Source organism: Bos javanicus, chromosome 17 (genome assembly GCF_032452875.1).
Source record: "Bos javanicus breed banteng chromosome 17, ARS-OSU_banteng_1.0, whole genome shotgun sequence".
In the NCBI taxonomy this organism is placed as follows: domain Eukaryota; kingdom Metazoa; phylum Chordata; class Mammalia; order Artiodactyla; family Bovidae; genus Bos; species Bos javanicus.
This window is the reverse complement of record NC_083884.1, coordinates 67,941,900-67,962,733: the sequence shown is the minus strand read 5'-3', so window position 1 is coordinate 67,962,733 and position 20,834 is coordinate 67,941,900. Positions and strand designations below refer to the sequence as shown.

At 41.0% G+C, this 20,834-nt stretch overlaps 1 protein-coding gene and 1 pseudogene across 4 annotated transcripts in view; both read right to left on the bottom strand.

The window, feature by feature from the left end:
- The window catches only part of LOC133229032 (WAS/WASL-interacting protein family member 3-like), an 81,873-nt gene that overhangs the window by 34,652 nt on the left and 26,387 nt on the right, over nt 1-20,834 (bottom strand). For all 4 annotated transcript variants that reach the window (XR_009730456.1, XR_009730457.1, XR_009730458.1 and 1 more), the window contains exon 2: nt 14,506-14,934. Coding sequence is in view for 1 of the 4 variants with exons in the window: in XM_061385228.1 (XP_061241212.1) it covers nt 14,506-14,934 (429 nt within the window). In the remaining 3 variants the exon portion in view is untranslated. The remainder of the gene's footprint in view (nt 1-14,505; nt 14,935-20,834) is intronic.
- LOC133229031 (endogenous retrovirus group K member 7 Env polyprotein-like) lies at nt 10,078-14,499 on the bottom strand (annotated as a pseudogene).

Here is a 20,834-nt window from a genome sequence, read left to right as displayed (position 1 = left end):
GCCAGGCTCCTCTGTCCATGGGATTCTCCGCGCAAGAACGCTGGAGTGGGTTGCCATTGCCTCCTCCAGGGGATCTTCCCAACCCAGGGAGGCCAATGAGGCAAAATAAACAACAGAAATAGACTAATACTTCAAAAGTTAGTATGTGGGAAAGGTGATATCTCAAATTACTAAGAAGAAAACAGATTGTTCAATAAACTGTTAGGATAATTCACTATTTAAAAAAATAAGAACCCTATCCACTAGGATATATTCCATAAGAATCAAAGAGTTGAAGGTGAAAAAGCAGGAAACACGAGAAGGAAATACGGCAAAGTTCTTTAATAACTTGAGACTGAGAAAGCCCTTCTTTACCTGAACTCAAAACCCACAAACTGGCAAAAATAAATGGAAAGACAGCCTGTGTTCATGGACTGGAAGAATCAATATTGTAAAATGTCCATACTACACAAATCTAGATCCAATCCATCACTATCAAGATTCCAATGGCATGTTTTAAAGGAGTAGGAAAAAAAAAATCCTAAAATCTATATGGAGTCAAAGCAATCCTGAGAAAGAACAACAAAGCAGGAGGCCTCACGCGTTATGATTTTAAGCTATATTATGAAGCTATGGTTGTCAAAACAGTATGGTATTGACATAAAAACAGTCACACAGACCAGGGAAACAGAATCGAGAGGCCAGAAAGCTGACCCTTACAGAGACAGCCAGCTAACACTTGACAAGGCAGCCAAGAAAACACAACAGAGAAAACAGAGTTTCTTCACTAAATGCGTCTGGGAAAACAGATATTCACATGTAAAAGGATGAAACTAAACTCCTATCTTAACCACCACTCACAAAAATTCAAACTGGATGAAAAACTTAAATGTAAGACCTGAAACCATAAAAATCCTAGAAGAAATCACAGGAGAAAAGCTCCTCGATGTGAATGTTAGCAATAATATTTTAGATGACACTTAAAGTATAAAGAACAAAATAAAAAATAAGTGGGACTAAAAAGCTTCTGCACAGCAAAAGAAATGATCAACAAAATGAAAAGACAATCTGTGGAATGGGAGAAATATTTTCAAACCATGTATCTGATAGGGGGTTAATATCTAAAATACATATAGAATTTCTACAACTTAATAGCAGAAAAAGTCTGTTTTTTTTTTTTTTTTTTCTGTCACACCTTGCAGCTTGCAGGATCTTAATTCCCTGCTGCTGCTGCTAAGTCTCTTCAGTCGTGTCCGACTCTGTGCAACCCCATAGACGGCAGCTCACCAGGCTCCGCCGTCCCTGGGATTCTCCAGGCAAGAACATTGGAGTGGGTTGCCATTTCCTTCACCAGGGATCAAATCCGGGTGCCAGCAGTTAGTCCTAACCACTGGATTGCCAGGGAATTCCCTGGGGCAAAGGACTTGAACAGACATTTTCCCAAAGAAGAGGTTCAAATGGCCACCCGATACGTGAAAAGGTGCTCAACATCACAAGTCAAAATCACAATGAACTACTTCACAGCTGAAGAATGAGTATCAACAAAAAGATAAGAGATCCTGATGAGAAGGAAGGAAAAAGGAACTCTTGTGTACTGCTGGTGGGAATGTAAATTAGTGTAGTCACTACGGAAAACAGTAAAGGGGTTCCTCAAAAAATTGAAACAAAAACTGCCACGTGATCCTGCAATTCCACTTCTGGGTATATATCCAAAGGAGATGAGACTGCTATGTTGAAGGCATACCTGCAATCCTTACTTCCTGCAGCATGATTTACAACAGCCAAGACATGGAAACAAAGTGTCCATTAACAGATGAACGGGGAAAGAACACGTGGGATGGATATATATACAATGGAATTGCATTATTCAGCCAAAAAATAAAAAGGAAATCCTGCCATTTATGACAACATGGATGAACTTCAAGGGCATTAAGGAATGTGAAACGTTCAGTCAGACAGAGAAAGACAAATACTGTATGATGTCACTTACATACGTAATCTAAACACAAAATAATCTCCCCAAACTCAAAAGCCAAACTTGTAGAAAGAGAGATCAGATTTGTGGTTCCTGGAAGTGAAGAGCAGGAGGTATGGGTATTGGATGAGGGTGGTCAAAAGGTACAAACTCCCAGTTACAAGATAACTATTGGGGATGTAATGTATTACATGATAATATAATTGATCTTGCTGTATGATGTATCTGAAAGTTGGTAAAAGATCCTAAAAGTTTTCACTACAAAAAAAGAAAAAGAATGTTTGGGTGTCTTATACAAGATGATGAAAGCTAAATGTACTCTGGTCATCACTTTGCAATATATGTAAGTCATTACGATGTGAATTTACACAGTGATATATGTCAATTATAACGCAATAAAGCTAAAAGGAAAAAATAAACTAGAAATAAATTTAATTACCAAATTTGTCCTAGGGGAGGGTGGGGAAGAACAGCATGTGGTCTTAAAAAAAAAAAAATCACAAACTATGAAAGAAATTTAACATCATAAAAACAAGAAACTTCTATACAGAAAAAAGAAAACACCCACCAAAAGCAAAGTCAAGGGCACAATCAACAAAATCAGGAAAATATTTGAAACTCACATCACAAACGATTTAATCTAATATATAAGATAGGCAACTTAACAGAAAACCAACCAATGGATAAAACTAAAATATGACAATTTTGATAAAAAATCCAAAGACTTGGAAACAAATTCTGTTGGCAAGGCTGAGGAGCAATAGTCTTTCTCATACATCAGTGGTAACAGTATAAAGTGGTACGATCCCTACTGATGGCAATTTGTTAATTTAATAAATCAGATCAGTCGCTCAGTCGTGTCCGCCTCTTTTCGACCCCATGAATAGCAGCACGCCAGGCCTCCCTGTCCATCACCAACTCCCGGAGTTCACTGAGACTCATACTCTTTCAAAATTAAACATGTACCCTTCCCTTTATGTATGTAAAGATCTCTGATATATCTTAAGTAAAGAAAATAAAGTATGGAACAGTGTGTAAATGAGGCAGAAATCTGTCTGAAAGGGAGAAAATGTTCATTCCTACTTGTATGTATATCCATTAAATAACCACAATGGTGTGGTCACTCACCTAGAGCCAGATACCTCGGAGTGTGAAGTCATGTGGGCCTGAGGAAGCATTAGTACAAAAAAAGCTAGTGGAGGTGATGGAATTCTAGCTGAGCTATTACAAATATTAAAAGATGATGCTGGGAAAGTGCTGTACTCAATTAACAGCAAATTTGGAAAACTCAGCAGTGGCCAAAGGACTGGAAAAAGTTGGTTTTCATTCCAATCTCAAAGAGGGCAATGCCAAAGAATGTTCAAACTACCACACAATTGTACTCATTTCACAGCTAGCAAGGTAATACCAAAATCCTTCAAGCAAGGCTTCAGCAATACTTGAACCAAGAACTTCCAGATATTCAAGTTGGATTTAGAAAAGGCAGAGGAATCGGAGATCAAATTGCCAAAATTCATTGGATCATAAAAAAAGCAAGGGAACTCTAGAAAAACATCAGCTTCACTGACTAAACTAAAGCCTTTGACTATGTGGATCACAACAAACTGTGGAAAATTCTTGAAATGCGAATACCAGACCACCTTACCTGCCTTGGGAGAAATCTGTATACAGGTCAAGAAGAAATCGTTAGAACCGGTCATAGAACAATGGCCTGGTTCAAAATCAGGGAAGGAGTACGTCAAGGCTATGTGTTGTCACCCTGCTTATGTAACTTTAATGCAGAATGTGTGTGTGTGTGTGTGTGTGTGTGTACTCAGTGGTGTCCGACTCCTTGTGATCCCATGGACTGTACGCCACCAGGCCCCTCTGTCCATGGGATTTTCCAGGCAAGAATACTGGAGTGGGTTGTCATTTCCTTCTCCAGGGGACTTCCTGACCCAGGGATCAAACCTGGGTCTTCCACATAACAGGCAGATGCTTTACCCTCTGAGCCACCAGGGAAGCGCAGAGTGCATCATATGAAATGACAGGCTGGATGAATCACAAGCTGGAATCAAGATTGCCAGGAGAACTATCAGTACCTCAGATATGCAGGTTAAAGCACTCTAATAGCCTTCCATGCTCCTCTGTCCTTGGAATTCTGTAGGCAAGAATACTGGAGCGGGCTGCCATTTCCTACTCAGATCAGATCAGGTGCTCAGTCGTGTCCGACTCTTTGCGACCCCATGAATCGTAGCACGCCAGGCCTCCCTGTCCAACATCAACTCCCGGAGTTCACTCAGACTCACGTCCATCGAGTCAGTGATGCCATCCAGCCATCTCTTCCTCTGTCATCCCCTTCTCCTCCTGTCCCCAATCCCTCCCAGCATCAGAGTCTTTTCCAACGAGTCAACTCTTCGCATGAGGTGGCCAAAGTACTGGAGTTTCAGCTTTAGCATCATTCCTTCCAAAGAAATCCCAGGGCTGATCTCCTTCAGAATGGACTGGTTGGATCTCCCTGCAGTCCAAGGGACTCTCAAGAATCTTCTCCAACACCACAGTTCAAAAGCATCAATTCTTCAGCACTCAGCCTTCTTCACAGTCCAACTCTCACATCCATACACGACCACAGGAAAAACCATAGCCTTGACTAGACAAACCTTTGTTGGCAAAGTAACATCTCTGCTTTTGAATATGCTATCTAGGTTGGTCATAACTTTCCTTCCAAGGAGTAAGCGTCTTTTAATTTCATGGCTGCAGTCACCATCTGCAGTGATTTTGGAGCCCAGAAAAATAAAGCCTGACACTGTTTCCACTGTTTCGCCATCTATTTCCCATGAAGTGATGGGTCCGGATGCCATGATCTTCATTTTCTGAATGCTGACCTTTAAGCCAACTTTTTCACTCTCCACTTTCACTTTCATCAAGAGGCTTTTTAGTTCCTCTTCACTTTCTGCCATAAGGGTGGTGTCATCTGCATATCTGAGGTTACCGATAATTCTCCTGGAAATCTTGATTCCAGCTTGTGTTTCTTCCAGTCCAGCGTTTCTCATGATGTACTCTGCATATAAGTTAAATAAACAGGATGACAATATACAGCCTTGACATACTCCTTTTCCTATTTGGAACCAGTCTGTTGTTCCATGTCCAGTTCTAACTGTTGCTTCCTGACCTGCCTACAAATTTCTCAAGAGGCAGGTCAGGTGGTCTGGTATTCCCATCTCTTTCAGAATTTTCCACAGTTGGGGGAGAAATATCAATAACCTCAGATATGCAGACAAAAGTACTCCAGTGGCAGAAAGTGAAGAGAAACCAAAGAGCCTCTTGATGAAAGTGAAAGAGAAGAGTGAAAACGCTGGCTTAAAACTCAACATTCAAAAAACTAAGATCATGGCATCTGGTCCCATCACTCCAGAGCAAATAGATGGGGAAACAATGGAAACAGTGACAGACTTTATTTATTGGGCTCCAAAATCACTGCAGCCATGAAATTAAAAGATGCCTGCTCTTTGGAAGAAAAGCTATGACAACCTTGACAGCATATTAAAAAGCAGAAACATCACTTTGCTGACAAAGGTCCAACAGTCAAAGTTATGGTTTTCCAGTAGTTATGTATAGATGTGAGAGCTGGACCATAAAGAAGGCTGAGCACCAAAGAACTGATGGTTTTGAACCGTGGAGCTGGAGAAGACTCTTTTTTGAGAGTCACCTGGACAGCAAGGAGATCAAACCAGTCAATCCTAATGGAAATCAGTTCTGAATATTCATTGGAAGGACTGTTGCTGAAGCTCCAATACTCTGGCCACCTGATGTGAAGAGCCGGCTCACTGGAAAAGACCCTGATGCTGGGAAAGATTGAAGGCGGAGGAGAAGGGGAGAACAGAGGAGGGGATGGCTGGATGGCATCACCGACTTGATAGACATGAGTTTCAGCAAGCTCCGGGAGTCGGTGATGGGCAGGGAGGCCTGGTGTGCTGCAGTCCATGGGGTCGCAAAGAGCTGGACACAACTGAGTGACTGAACAACAACAAAATGATATCATGATGTATTTTTCATTTGACTGCTTTTAAATTCAGATTTGTTGAGGCATAATTTACACAAAATAACATCTACCCTCTTGGTTCAGTCTCCACCACAGTCAAAGGATACGACACTTTCATTAAACTGTTCTCTCATGTCCTATCCCACCACCCCTACCTCCTGACCACTACCAATCTCATTTCTGTCCTGACAGTTTTGCCTTTTCCAGAATGTCCTATAAATGAAATCACAGTAGGAAGTCTGTGTGTGGCATCTTTCATGTAGCATAATTTTGGTACCTACAGTTTGCTCCTCTATCACTGGGTAGTACCTTCACTGTATCACATCATAGTGGCTTTAATTTGAATGTCACTTATTGTGAGTGGCTTTGAGCATCTTTAAATATGTTCAAAAGCCATTTGACACTCTTTCCTGTGAAATGAAAGTTTCTGCCCAGTGTTTTATTGGGTTTCTGATCTCGCAACTCATTTTTTTGAGAGCTCCTTGTACATTAATGAGATTAGCCCCTTGTGATAGTTTGCAAATACTATTTCCCAGTTTGCTACTGATTTGATAGTATTTTTGGTATGCAGATATACCGTAATTTTTATGTACTGGTCAAGAGTTTGAAAGGCTTTTGACACTACCAAGTTATAAAGGAATTCTTCCATTTTTCCCCCTCCTAGATCTTATATGGTTTCATTTCTTACATTACAGTTGACCCTTCAAAGTGGGGGTGGGCAGTGAAGGTGGGGGTTAAGGGTGCAGTTGAAAACCTGCATATAACTTTATAGCTCCCCTCCCACCCCTGCCCACCAGCAGTTCCCCACCTGTAGATTCAAACAACTGCAATTCAAACCAATGCTGTTCAAGGGTCAACTGCGTATCTCTGACCCACCTCAATGTATTTTGGTGAGCAGTATGAGGTTTAGATTAGAGAAGGAAATGGCAACCCACTCCAGAGTTCTTGCCTGGAGAATCCCAGGGACAGGGAAGCCTAGTGGGGTCTATGGGGTCACACAGAGTTGGACATGACTGAAGTGACTTAGCAGCAGCATGCGGTTTAGATCCAGTATTTTTTTTTCAAATTGCTATCCAATGATCACAACACTACTTATTAAAAAGTTCATTTTTTCCACAGTGATCTGAGATGGTGATATACATACACCATCTCTCTCAGTAAGAGTTTTTGGAATTTCTATCCAACTATCCAACAACAGCAGACGGATTCTTTAACACTACTGCTACACAGCTGCATAGAGTTGGACACAACTGAGCATGCACACATGAAGTAGTGACCAGTAATAGAAGCAAAGACTTAGAATTCCAATGAAAAAATCACAACACATGAAACAGTAAAAAAGAAGGAACATACCTCAACATAATAAAAGCTATATATGACAAACCCACAGCAAACATTATCCTCAATGGTGAAAAACTGAAAGCATTTCCTCTAAAGTCAGGAACAAAGTCAGGAACAAGACAAGGGTGCCCACTTTCACCATTACTATTCAACATAGTTTTGGAAGTTTTGGCCACAGCAATCAGAGCAGAAAAAGAAATAAAAGGAATCCAAATTGGAAAAGAAGAAGTAAAACACTCACTATTTGCAGATGACATGATCCTCTACATAGAAAACCCTAAAGACTCCACCAGAAAATTACTAGAAATAATCAATGATTATAGTAAAGTTGCAGGATATAAAATCAACACACAGAAATCCCTTGCATTCCTATACACTAATAATGAGAAAACAGAAAGAGAAATTAAGGAAACAATTCCATTCACCATTGCAACGAAAAGAATAAAATACTTAGGAATATATCTACCTAAAGAAACTAAAGACCTATATATAGAAAACTAGAAAACACTGGTGAAAGAAATCAAAGAGGACACTAATAGATGGAGAAATATACCATGTTCATGGATTGGAAGAATCAATATAGTGAAAATGAGTATACTACCCAAAGCAATTTATAGATTCAACGCAATCCCTATCAAGCTACCAACAGTGTTCTTCACAGAGCTAGAACAAATAATTTCACAATTTGTATGGAAATACAAAAAACCTCGAATAGCCAAAGCGATCTTGAGAAAGAAAAATGGAACTGGAGGAATCAACCTACCTGACTTCAGGCTCTACTACAAAGCCACAGTTATCAAGACAGTATGGTACTGGCACAAAGACAGAAATATAGATCAATGGAACAAAATAGAAAGCCCAGAGATAAATCCACGCACATATGGACACCTTATCTTTGACAAAGGAGGCAAGAATATACAATGGATTAAAGACAATCTCTTTAACAAGTGGTGCTGGGAAATCTGGTCAACCACTTGTAAAAGAATGAAACTAGAACACTTTCTAACACCATATACAAAAATAAACTCAAAATGGATTAAAGATCTAAACGTAAGACCAGAAACTATAAAACTCCTAGAGGAGAACATGGGCAAAACACTCTCTGACATACATCACAGCAGGATCCTCTATGACCCACCTCCCAGAATATTGGAAATAAAAGCAAAAATAAACAAATGGGACCTAATTAAACTTAAAAAGCTTCTGCACATCAAAGGAAACTATTAGCAAGGTAAAAAGACAGCCTTCAGAATGGGAGAAAATTATAGCAAATGAAGCAACCGACAAACAACTAATCTCAAAAATATACAAGCAACTCCTACAGCTCAACTCCAGAAAAATAAATGACCCAATCAAAAAATGGGCCAAAGAACTAAATAGACATTTCTCCAAAGAAGACATACAGATGGCTAACAAACACATGAAAAGATGCTCAACATCACTCATTATCAGAGAAATGCAAATCAAAACCACTATGAGGTACCATTTCACACCAGTCAGAATGGCTGCGATCCAAAAGTCTACAAACAATAAATGCTGGAGAGGGTGTGGAGAAAAGGGAACCCTCTTACACTGTTGGTGGGAATGCAAACTAGTACAGCCACTATGGAGAACAGTGTGGAGATTCCTTAAAAAACTGGAAATAGAACTGCCTTATGATCCAGCAATCCCACTGCTGGGCATACACACCGAGGAAACCAGAAGGGAAAGAGACACGTGTACCCCAATGTTCATCGCAGCACTGTTTACAATAGCCAGGACATGGAAGCAACCTAGATGTCCATCAGCAGATGAATGGATAAGAAAGCTGTGGTACATATACACAATGGAGTATTACTCAGCCATTAAAAAGAATACATTTGAATCAGTTCTAATGAGGTGGATGAAACTGGAGCCTATTATACAGAGTGAAGTAAGCCAGAAGGAAAAACACCAATACAGTATACTAACGCATATATATGGAATTTAGAAAGATGGTAACGATAACCCTGTATACGAGACAGCAAAAGAGACACTGATGTATAGAACAGTCTTATGGACTCTGTGGGAGAGGGAGAGGGTGGGAAGATTTGGGAGAATGGCATTGAAACATGTGAAATGTCATGTATGAAACGAGATGCCAGTCCAGGTTCGATGCACGATGCTGGATGCTTGGGGCTGGTGCACTGGGACGACCCAGAGGGATGGTATGGGGAGGGAGGAGGGAGGAGGGTTCAGGATGGGGAACACATGTATACCTGTGGTGGATTCATTTTGATATTTGGCAAAAAATTAAAAAAAAAAAAAACACATGTCACACAAGTTCAACGTTCATCCACAGAGCAGCAACAATTTTACTATGTACCCATTTTTATAACATAGAACATGTTTCCAAGCGCCATAATTGTATTATCAACAATAAAAAAATTATATAGATTTTTTCCTCGTTTCTTCTTCCCTCACACTCTTTCGTATTTAACCATATATGCGTTCAATCAAAGTACTCTAGTAATTCAATAGACTCAATGATTATTGATTGCTTCCTAACCATTTTAATTAAGTGACAATCCTTTGAAATGACACTATTTCAAAATAGTATATATTCTAGAATCTCTCCCTTGCCACCACCTAAATTAGAGAAACCAGCAAACTTTATTTATTATGAAAGGCAAGGAGAGGAGAACTCTGAAGTCACTTTACTACTTGGGTTTAACAGAATATTCCCCCTAGCGCCAAATCTTATCTCTAATAGATAGTATGTGAGAAGACTCTACACAAGTGAAAACAGAAAATGCAATTACATTTTATTGCAAGAAATTTGGAAAACGTATTTTTAACAAAGTTAGCTATTCAAAAGTGTTACCTTAGGCTGTCTCTTAATAGCTCCTTTTCACAAGTGTGAAATTTAATGAAGGCAGCAACATTTACAAGCAAGACCAAAATGGTATCTTAATTACTAGCTGCATCTTCTTAGGCAACAAGAAATTAAATGGAAAGAGAAATTAGTTTTACAAATGGCATCATACATCTTTATGTTACATCCCCCTCCATCAAGTCACAGATGGTTGTATGTCTTGAACTCACTAATATTGTAGGCAATTTTCTTTTCCTTGGACACACTCCAATCCATCACTACTCTAAATTATATCTTATTTTTGAATCATTTACAAGGACTGAAACTGTTTATCAGAGTGATTTAACATGCATTGACCATATGAAGTGGGCTTTTGCCTCACTGGGCTCTACACAAATATGAAACTTACAACTTGTTAAAACCACTGGCTGTATAAGGTACAGTGTTCTCATTACATACAGTTTGGAAGAATACTTTGACCGGATTTCCTAAAGGAAATCAGTCCTTAATATTCACTGGAAGGACTGATGCTGAAGCTGAAACGACAATACTCTGGCCACCTGATGCAAAGTTCTGAGTCACTGGAAAAGACCCTGATGCTGGGAAAGATTGAAGGCAGGAGGAGAAGGGGATGACAGAGAATGAGATGGTGGGGTGGCATCACTGACTCAATGGACATGAGTTTGAGCAAGCTCTGGGAGCTGGTGATAGACTGGGTAGTCTGGCATGCTGTAGTCCATGGGGTCGCAGAGTCGGACATGACTGAGCAAATGAACTGACTGAATAAAAATCTAATTAACTCTAATAAAGGATTCCTGGTTCAGTTACTACTACCAAATCTAACAGAAAAACTCTGCAGTAAAGTCATGGATAATGTTACGTCTGCTTGTCATGTAACTCATGTCTTAAAATAGGTACTCAGAAAGCTCAGGCAGGACTGCTCTCCTCAAATGAGTATGTATACAGCTCATGCATTACAAAGAGCCCAGAGATTTTGCTTCCAATCATGGCTGAGTAATTCCTATTGGAAAAACAATTCTACATATAAAAACTATGAATTCTGGACACAAACAAAACAAAAATCCAACAACTCCCCTAAGAGTACTAGAGGACAATCAGAAGCAGAAAGATTCTACAGTGGAGGGCTGAGCCCTGGGCTGAGTTTTCCTTCCATTTCGTAGTTGGGCAAGACCCAAACCATGCCATGCCAAGAGGCTAAGACAAAGAAATCTACAGTCTTACTTTAAGATTGAACGATTTCAGGGCAAATAGTACTGGGGTCCAGCCCCGGTTGGATCTAGGGTTCCCTTGGGATGACGGCATTGGTGAAAGGATAGCAAAGCGGAGAGATCAGAGGCTTGATCTAATTGGTTTACACAGAAAGCCAATAAAACCTGTGACACCAGGTTTGCACTGACCACAGAGGCCACAGGCGCTCTCTCAAATCGTGCAAATTGCCCCACCTTAGACACCTTCTCAAGTGGGTCTTAGAAGCCCGGGCCAGTAAGTGGTCTCAGAGGGCCCCCACACTCCAACTAGTCATCCTGAATGAAGAACAGAGAAGAAAAGAAGAGAAAAGGAAACAAGAACGACACGGGGAGACCAAGTGTGGTGAGCAAGGTCCGTAGCTTTATTTTCAAAAGGAGCTTTTATACCCTAAGTTGTACATAGAGGATAATAGGGGGTGCAAAGGCATGCAAAGTCAGCAGTCCCTGACCCTTATCGAAACCAGGCTTTCTTTCTGCAAACTTATCATATGCAAAAGCTTTTATCATACACAAAGGTCTAAGGTTGTTAACATTAAAGCTACTACTTATATTTCTATATGCCAACTATATTAATCAATACACTCCCAGGGTCACAGTGGGTAAGGGATATGGAAACTTGGCAGCAAGCATTAGCTCAACAAAGAAATCCTCTACTAGTTCTATTTTAACAATTTTAACTCCCCGAGAAGCTCTGCATTGTTAGAATATCTTAAGCTTCCCATTCCTCTCATGGTTGGGATGCTGTGAACAATCACATGAGCAGCTGTAAGAGTCCAGAAACCTGTCAGCAAGTTAGAAAGCTTTCTGAGGGATATGAATTGGAACACACCTATTATACCCTGAAGACTTATTAACTAGAGGTCTAAGTTGATCACCTTACAGAGAAAGGTGGTCAGTGACAGCCCCCCATTAATGTCAGAAGAGTTGGTGAAAGTCGTAAAATAGTAAAACAGACAGATTCTGGTTTTGGGGTAGACGCTCAGGAAGGTCCAGGGGGCGCCCCTTGAGCCCTGACTTGCCTTGCCCGTCAGGCCTCTCCCGCTTGACCTTGTCATGGGTGGGAACTCCCGTGCTGGCTCCCAGCATCTCCCCCTTTTTATTTCTTAAGACAGCCAGATGTAATTCAGTCGCAAGCTTCTGAGTGCTCTGCCAGAGAATCCTGACAATACAAGGAAGAGTAATTATGAAAAGCAGAATTAGAGCAGCCACAGCAGCACAGCTAAAAATAGTAGAATGCTCTTTCCTGAAATAAAGTTAGAGAAAGTGTGGAAAAAGTCACTTGCTACTCCTGCAGCAGTAAAATCTAATTGAGAGTGTTCCATGGTCTTTATCTGGTTGTGAAGTTTCCCTAAATCTAAACTAATATAGGAGCTGTTCCAGATACCTGAAATATGATTTTTAATCTTTTTCCAGTCATAATCTGTCTCCTTTACTTTCCGGGGTGTTACACATATCCACCGGTAGTCAGCATGACAGGACAGTGTCAATTTTATTTTTAATGCCTGTAATTTAGTCCCAATATATATTACTGCTTCTTCTAGGGTGTCTATCCTCATCTCTAGCTTCCTGTCTATAGCTTCCTGTGTTGCCAATGTTAAAGAAACATTTTTGGACATAGTATCAACATATTGAGCAGTATGTACTTGTTGAGTCAATGATATTGCTGCCACAGTAACAGAAGTAATTGCAGTTATTAGAGCTGCTATTCCCAAGATAAGTAGGTCCACAAACTGTCATGATCTCATTAAATCTTGCAGTTGTTGTAACACAGCAAGACCATAATTATCATACCAATGTGTGGTTACAGTTACAGGCACCATAAGATAGGGTGGGCGTTGTAACACCACAAAAGAGCAAACATTATATTGGGGGGTCAAACAAGATGAGAGCATACATTGTTCACAAGACACTACATGAGGTCCACCTGAATAATGTATTTGTATATTAAGTCTTTTGGAGTCATTAGCGAAGAGAAAAACATAAGGCGAGGGTAGACAAGCTAAAACAGAATAAGTAGAAATATTTTTTGGCTGGGTTAAGGTAATAGGGGCAGTAGCCGTAAGGGCCCTCCAAATTTCTGGTTGCCAAAAAGTTCTGCCCTTAGCTGTATAAGACAGCATAGGAGGAACAAATTGATTACGATGTCATCTAGTGGTGCATAATGGCCAAGGCACTGGATTTTTTTTTTTTCAACTGTCAAATCTACTGTTAAATGCATCATTGGTCATTGGATCCTGACCTGGATCCAGGCTGCTCCAGTCCTGAATAGTATAATTTCCTCTTCCTGGTATCCTATAATCAATTCTAGAATTATAAGTACAAGATTTCCAAATCGGATACCCTCAACGATCGTCTATGGTGTTCCATATGACATCTGAAGGGGCAGCATTATGACAATTTGGATATTTTGGTGGAGATTTGGAAAGCAGGGATTTATAGGGGTCAAAGATCCAAGGCATGCTGCTGCTGCGTCGCTTTAGTCGTGTCCGACTCTGTGCGACCCCATAGATGGCAGCCCACCAGGCTCCCCCATCCCTGGGATTCTCCAGGCAAGAACACTGGAGTGGGCTGCCATTTCCTTCTCCAATGCATGAAAGTGAAAAGGGAAAGTGAAGTCGCTCAGTCGTGTCCAACTCTAGTGACCCCATGGACTGCAGCCTACCAGGCTCCTCCGTCCATGGGATTTTCTAGGCAAAAGTACTGGAGTGGGGTGCCATTGCCTTCTCCGGATCCCAGGCATACGAGCCAGTAATATCCAAACTGACTGGTAATTTAAGGATGGGGAATCTGTTATAATTGCTTTTTTAGAGGCTCCAATACATCCTTCTTTGGTAGGAGTAATAAAGCTTCCTGTATGATCAAAGGGGAAGTTAAAACAAACAGGAAGATCATCTGTTAATCCCTTAAAGGTATAACTGAAATTAACAGGGTATTTATCCTCTGTATAGGAAGCATATGACCCTCCCAATAACTGAGGCTGGTTTGTGTGGACCCGTATAGGGTCACTGTTTCAAGTAACTACTTGAAAGGTCAGAGGATCTGGGAAGTATGCCCAGTACTTTTTTGGAGCGGGGGAGGAGGCGCTTACCTGGCAAGATAGTAAGGCAAGCATAGCAATAAACACTCTCTCAGGAGAGGCTGGAGAGCCCTTCGGGGAAGCTATCCCTTGTAGCTGGTGACAGAGCATCTTAATCTGTCCCCAGGTAGGTATGGAGGCTTGTTGAGTTGCACGAGTTGGGCGTCCTGGTGGACTCCTGTGGGGTAAAGAATTAGGGGGAACAATATCTTTCATACGGAGTGGTGACATCTGTCTGGTGGGTGGTTCTTCTTCCTGTTCATCCGGGATCTCTGGTGTCATTCGTCTCGAGGTCAGCGGGACTTCCCACATTGGTGGAGGGAGTGGAAGTAGAGGATGTCCCTTCTTTTTTTGTGGTCTAGGCAATAGGGGGACCGGTGTCTGGGGGGCTGCGATATGACGAATCAGTCTGTCCGGGATCCAAATCAGAGAATCTGCGTCCTGTGGAAAAACACAAGCATATCCTCAGCCACTAGTTAATAATGGGTCGGGACCCCTCCATTGTCCAGAGAGGAGGTCCTTCCACTTCACCAACGGCTTTTTATTTTGTTGTTCCAGACACCAATGACAAAGCATTGTAGTGGCTCTGGATGAATCAACATTCAGGTTATTTATTACAAAGAGAGCATGCTGCAGGATCTGATTGGGGGAACTATATTTAAATTCCCCTTCCTGTAATTTTTGAATTTGTATTTTTAAATGGTAAGGAAGAAAATGCTACAATGTGAAGAGCAGGCTCCATGTGGCCCTAAAAGGCTAAAAGAACTAGAGAAAAATTTCAACTGCTGCCCACCTTGGAGATGAGTTTCCAGTTCCACTTCAACCAACCTAAAAGCTTGATTTAAAAAAAATAAATAAAATGGATACTCTTAGGAGGAACATAACAGAATCCAAAGCCTTTACAATAATATGTCATTCATAATGTCTAGGACGCAACCCAAATGTGTGCCATGATTCAAAAATGAGAAAATGTGAATCATACTCAGATATTCATTCAGTGGAGACTGACTCCAAGGACCCCATATGTTGAAATTTACATACAAGGAATTTAAAGCAGCTATGATAACTACGTTCAAAGACATCAAGGAGAATATGCTTATAAGGAATAAAAAGAAAAAACTCAGCAGATAAGTAGAAACAGAAAAGGAGTAAATTGGCCATTTTAGACCCAACAGAAGCAGAAAAGATTCAAAAGAGGTGGCAAGAATACACAGAAGAACTATGCAAAGAATGTCCTAATGACCTGGATAACCATGATAGTGTGGTCATTTATCTAGAGCCAGACATCCTGGAATGTGAAGTCAGGTGAACTGCAGGAAGCATTACTACAAACAAAGCTAGTGGAGGTGATAGAATGCCAGCTGAGCTACTTCAAATCCCAAAAGAAGATGCTACTGAAGTTCAGTTTGGTTCAGATGCTCAGTCATGTCCGACTCTGAGACCCCATGGACTGCAGCACACAAGGCTTCCCTATCCATCACCAACTCCTGGAGCCTACTCAAACTCATGTCCATCAAGTCGGTGCTGCCATCCAACCACCTAATCCTCTGTCGTCCCCTTCTCCTCCTGCCTTCAATCTTTCCCAGCATCAGGGTCTTTTCCAGTGACTCAGTACTTCACATCAGGTGGCCAAAGTACTGGAGTTTCAGCTTCAGCATCAGTCCTTCCAATGAATATTCCAGGGCTGATTTCCTTTAGGATGGCCTAATTGGATCTCCTTGCAGTCCAAGGGACTCTCAAGAGTCTTCTCCAACACTACAGTTCAAAAGCATCATTCTTCAGCACTCAGCTTTCCTTATAGTCCAACTCTCACATCCATACATGACTACTGGAAAAACCATAGCTTTGACTAGACAGACCTTGGTTGGTAAAGTACTGTCTCTGCTTTTTAATATGCTGTCTAGGTTGATCATAGCTTTTCTTCCAAGGAGCAAGTGACTTTTAATTTCATGGCTGCAGTCACTATCTGCAGTGATTTTGGAGCCCCCCAAAATAAAGTCTCTCACTGTTTCCTTTGTTTCCCCATCTGTTTGCCATAGAGTGATGGTACTGGATGCCATGATCTTAGTTTTCTGAATGTTGAATTTTAAGCCAACTTTTTCACTCTCCTCTTTCACTTTCATCAAGAGGCTCTTTAGTTCTTTTTCGTTTTCTGCCATAAGGGTGGTGTTATCTGCGTATCTGAGGTTATTGATATTTCTCCTGGCAATCTTGATTCCAGCTTGTGCTTCATCCAGCCCAGCATTTTGCATGATGTACCTGCAAAGTGCTGCACTCAATATGCCAGCAAATTTGGAAAACTCAACAGTGGTCACAGGACTGAAAAAGGGCAGTTTTCATTCCAATCCCAAAGAAAAGCAGTGCCAAGGAATGTTCAAACCACCATACAATTACGCTCATTTCACATGAAAGTAACATAAAGCTCAAAGTCCTTCAAGTTAGGCTTCAACAGTACATGAACTGAGAACTTCGAGATGTACAAGCTGGGTTTATAAAAGGCAGAGGAACCAGAGGTCAAATTGCCAACATTCGCTGGATGGTGGAAAAAGCAAGGGAATTCCAGAAATACATCTACTTCTGCTTCATTAACTATGCTAAAGCCTCTGACTGTGTGGATCACAACAAACTGGAAAATCCTTAAAGAGACGGGAATGCTAGACCATACTTGTCTCCTGAGAAACCTGTATACAGATCAAGAATCAACAGTTACAACAAGACACAGGAACAACGGACTGGTTCCAAATTGGGAAAGGAGTACGTCAAGGCTGTATACTGCCACCCTGCTTATGTAACTTACATGCAGAGTACATCATGCAAAATGCCGGGCTGGACGAAACACAAGCTGAAATCAAGACTGCCAGAAGAAATATACACAATCCTGGATATGCAGATGATACCATTCTAATGGCAGAAAGGAAAGAGGAACTAAAGAGCTTCTTGATGAGGGTGAAAGAGGAGAGTGAAAAGCTGGCTTAAAACTCAATGTTCAAAAAACTAAGATCATAGCATCTGGTCCGATCACTTCATGGCAAATAGATGGAGTAACAATGGAAACAAAGGCAGATTTTATTTTCTTGGGCTCCAAAATTACTGCAGACAATGACTGCAGCCATGAAATTAAAAGAGGCTTGCTCCTTGGAAGAAAAGCTATGAGAAACCTAAACAGTGTATTAAAAAGCAGAGACATTACTTTGCTGACAAAGATCTGTATAGTCAAAGCCATGGTTTTTCTAGTAGTTATACAGATGTGAGAGCTGGACCATAAAGAAGTCTGAGCACCAAAGAGTTGATGCTCTTGAATTGTGGTGCTGGAGAAGACTCGAGAGTCCCTTGGACTGCAAGGTGATTAAACCAGTCAATCCTAAAGGAAATCAACCCTGAATATTCACTGGAAAGACTGACGCTAAAGCTGAAGCTCCAATACTTTGGCCACTTGCTGCAAAGACCTGACTCACTGAAAAGACCCTAGCGCTGGGAAGGACTGGGGGCTGAAAGAGACAGGGCAACAGAGGATGAGAAGGTTGGACAGCATCACTGACTCAATGAAGATGAGTTTCATTGAAAAGACCCTGGCGCTGGGAAGGATTGGGGGCTGAAGGAGACGGGGCAATGGAGGATGAGATGGTTGGACAGCATCACTGACTCAATGAAGATGAGTTTCAGCAAAGTCCAGGAGACAGTGAAGGACAGGGAAGCCTGGCGTGCTGCAGTGCATGGGGTCACAGAGAGTCGGGCATGCCTAAACAGCAGCAAAAAATAGAAAAGGAATAAATTGGACATTTTAGACTTGAAATTACAATATCTGAAACAAAAAAGTTCACTGGATGAGCTAACAGCACATGAAGGGAATAGGAGGACATTTGAAATTAACAGAGATTAGACAATATTTAGAAAGAAAAAATATATTTAAAAAAAAACCTCCCAGAGCCTCAGGGAATTATGGGAAAAGGTATAATGTATATGTAACTGGATTCCTAGAAGGAGAGAAAATACAAAATAAAAAATATCTGGAGGAATGAATACTGGCCAAAAATGGACTAAATATGCAAGATATAAATTTGCAAGCTCAGCAAACCCCAACAAACACAAAGAAAAATATGCCCAAAGTCATAATCAAAATGACGAGAATTACCTTGAAGCAGCCAAAAGAAAAAAACACATTTCATGTAAGGAATAATAAATGATTTAAAGTCTGCTTACTTCTCACCAGAAACAACAAAAGCCAGAAGAAACACTGGATCAACAACTTTAAAATTCTAAAAGAATAAAAAATGATAAATCCAGACTTCTATACTTGGTAAAAATATCCCAAGAATTAAGGTGAAATACTTCTTTCCTATAGTTGGGCAGGGGAGAGTTGGGGGTAGGGGAGGTTTTGTTTTCCAGGGGGTCTCGAAGAGTCGGACACAACTGAGAGGACTTCACTTTCACTTTTCACTTTCATGCATTGGAGAAGGAAATGGCAACCCACTCCAGTGTTCTTGCCTGGAGAATCCCAGGGATGGGGAAGCCTGGTGGGCTGCCGTCTATGGGGTCGCACAGAGTCGGACATGGCTGAAGTGACTTAGCAGAGAGTTTTAGATAAAACAAAACTAAAACAATTCACTATCAGCAGATCTGCATTATAAGAAATGCAAGGAAGTTATTAGGCAGAAGGCAAAGGATACCAGGTGGAAACAGATCTTTACAAAGGAATGGAGTAAATAAACCGAGATGGCTGGTTCTTGTATTTTATGTGCTGCAGTACATAAATTTTAACTCTAAGTAGGTTATGAAAAACGAGTTTATATATTTTAATTCCTAGATTAATAAGTTTCTCTCTCTCTCTCTCTAGTCATTAAGTCATGTCTGACTCTTGCGACCCCATGGACTGTAGCCTGCTGGGCTCCTCTGTCCATGGGGTTCTCCAGGCAGTAATACTGGAGTGGGTTGCCAATTCCTTCTCCAGGGGATCTTCCCGACCCAGGAATCGAACCTGGGTCTACTGCATTGCAGGCAGATTCTTTACTGACTGAGTTATGAGGGAAGGCCTAATAACTAATTCCTAATTCCTTTTAAAAATACAGTGGGGAATAGTTAAAAAGCAGAAACAGAAGAAAAACAGAGGCGATAACAACCATAGCAATAATTAATTTTTAGCAGACTAAACATAAAATACCTTGAATCACTGCCTTGTTGTGGTGAAGGGGCTTGCATAGCTCAATGATGCTACGAACCATGCCACGTAGGGCCACTAAAGATGGACAGGTCATAGTGGACAGTTCTGACAAAATGCGATTCACTGGAGGAGGGAATGGCAAACCACCCCGGGATACTTGCCGTGAGGTGAGAACCCCACGAACTGTATAAAAAGACAAAAAAATATGACACCGACAGATGAGCCCCCCCAGGTCGGAATGGGTCCAACATGCTACTAGAAAAGAGCGGAGGACAGCTACTAACAGCTCCAGAAAGAATGAAGCGACTGGGCCAAAGCAGAAATGACGCTCAGCTATGGATGTGTCTGGTGATGAAAGTAAAATCTGATGCTGTAAAGAACAGTACTGCATAGGAACATGGAATGTTAGGTCCACAAATCAAGGTAAACCGGATGTGGTCAAGCAGGAGACGCAAGAGTGAACATCAACATCTTAGGAATCAGTGAACTAAAATGGCTGGGAATGGGTGAATTTAATTCAGATGATGATTATATCTACTACTGTGGGCAAGGATCCCATAGAAGAAATGTAGTAGATTTCATAATCAACAAGTCCGAAATGCAGTACTTGGGCGCAACCTCAATGATGACAGAATGATCTCGGTTCGTTTCTAAGGGAAACCATTCAACATCACGGTAAATCAAGCCTATGCCCAACCACTGATGCCGAAGAAGCTGGTTGACTGGTTTTAGGAAAACCTAGAAGACCACCTAGGACTAACACCAAAAAAAGATGTTCTATTCATCACTAGGGACTGCAAAAGTAGGAAGTCAAGATATAACCTGGAGTAACAGGCAAGTTTGGCCTTGGAGTATAAAATGAAGCAGGGCAAAGGCTAACAGAATTCTGCCAAGAGAATACACTGGTCATAGCAAACACCGTTTTTCAACAACACAAGAGACGACTTTACAAATGGACATCACCAAATGGTCAATACCAAAATCAGACTGATTACATTATTTGTAGAAAGATGGAGAAGCTGTATACAGTCTGCAAAAACAAGACCTGGAGCTGACTATGGCTCAGATCATCAGTTTTCCATATCAAAATTGAGGCTTAAACTAAAGAAAGCTGGGGAAACCACTAGGTCAGCCAAGTATGACTTGAATCAAATCCTCTATACATATACAGTGGAGGTGACAA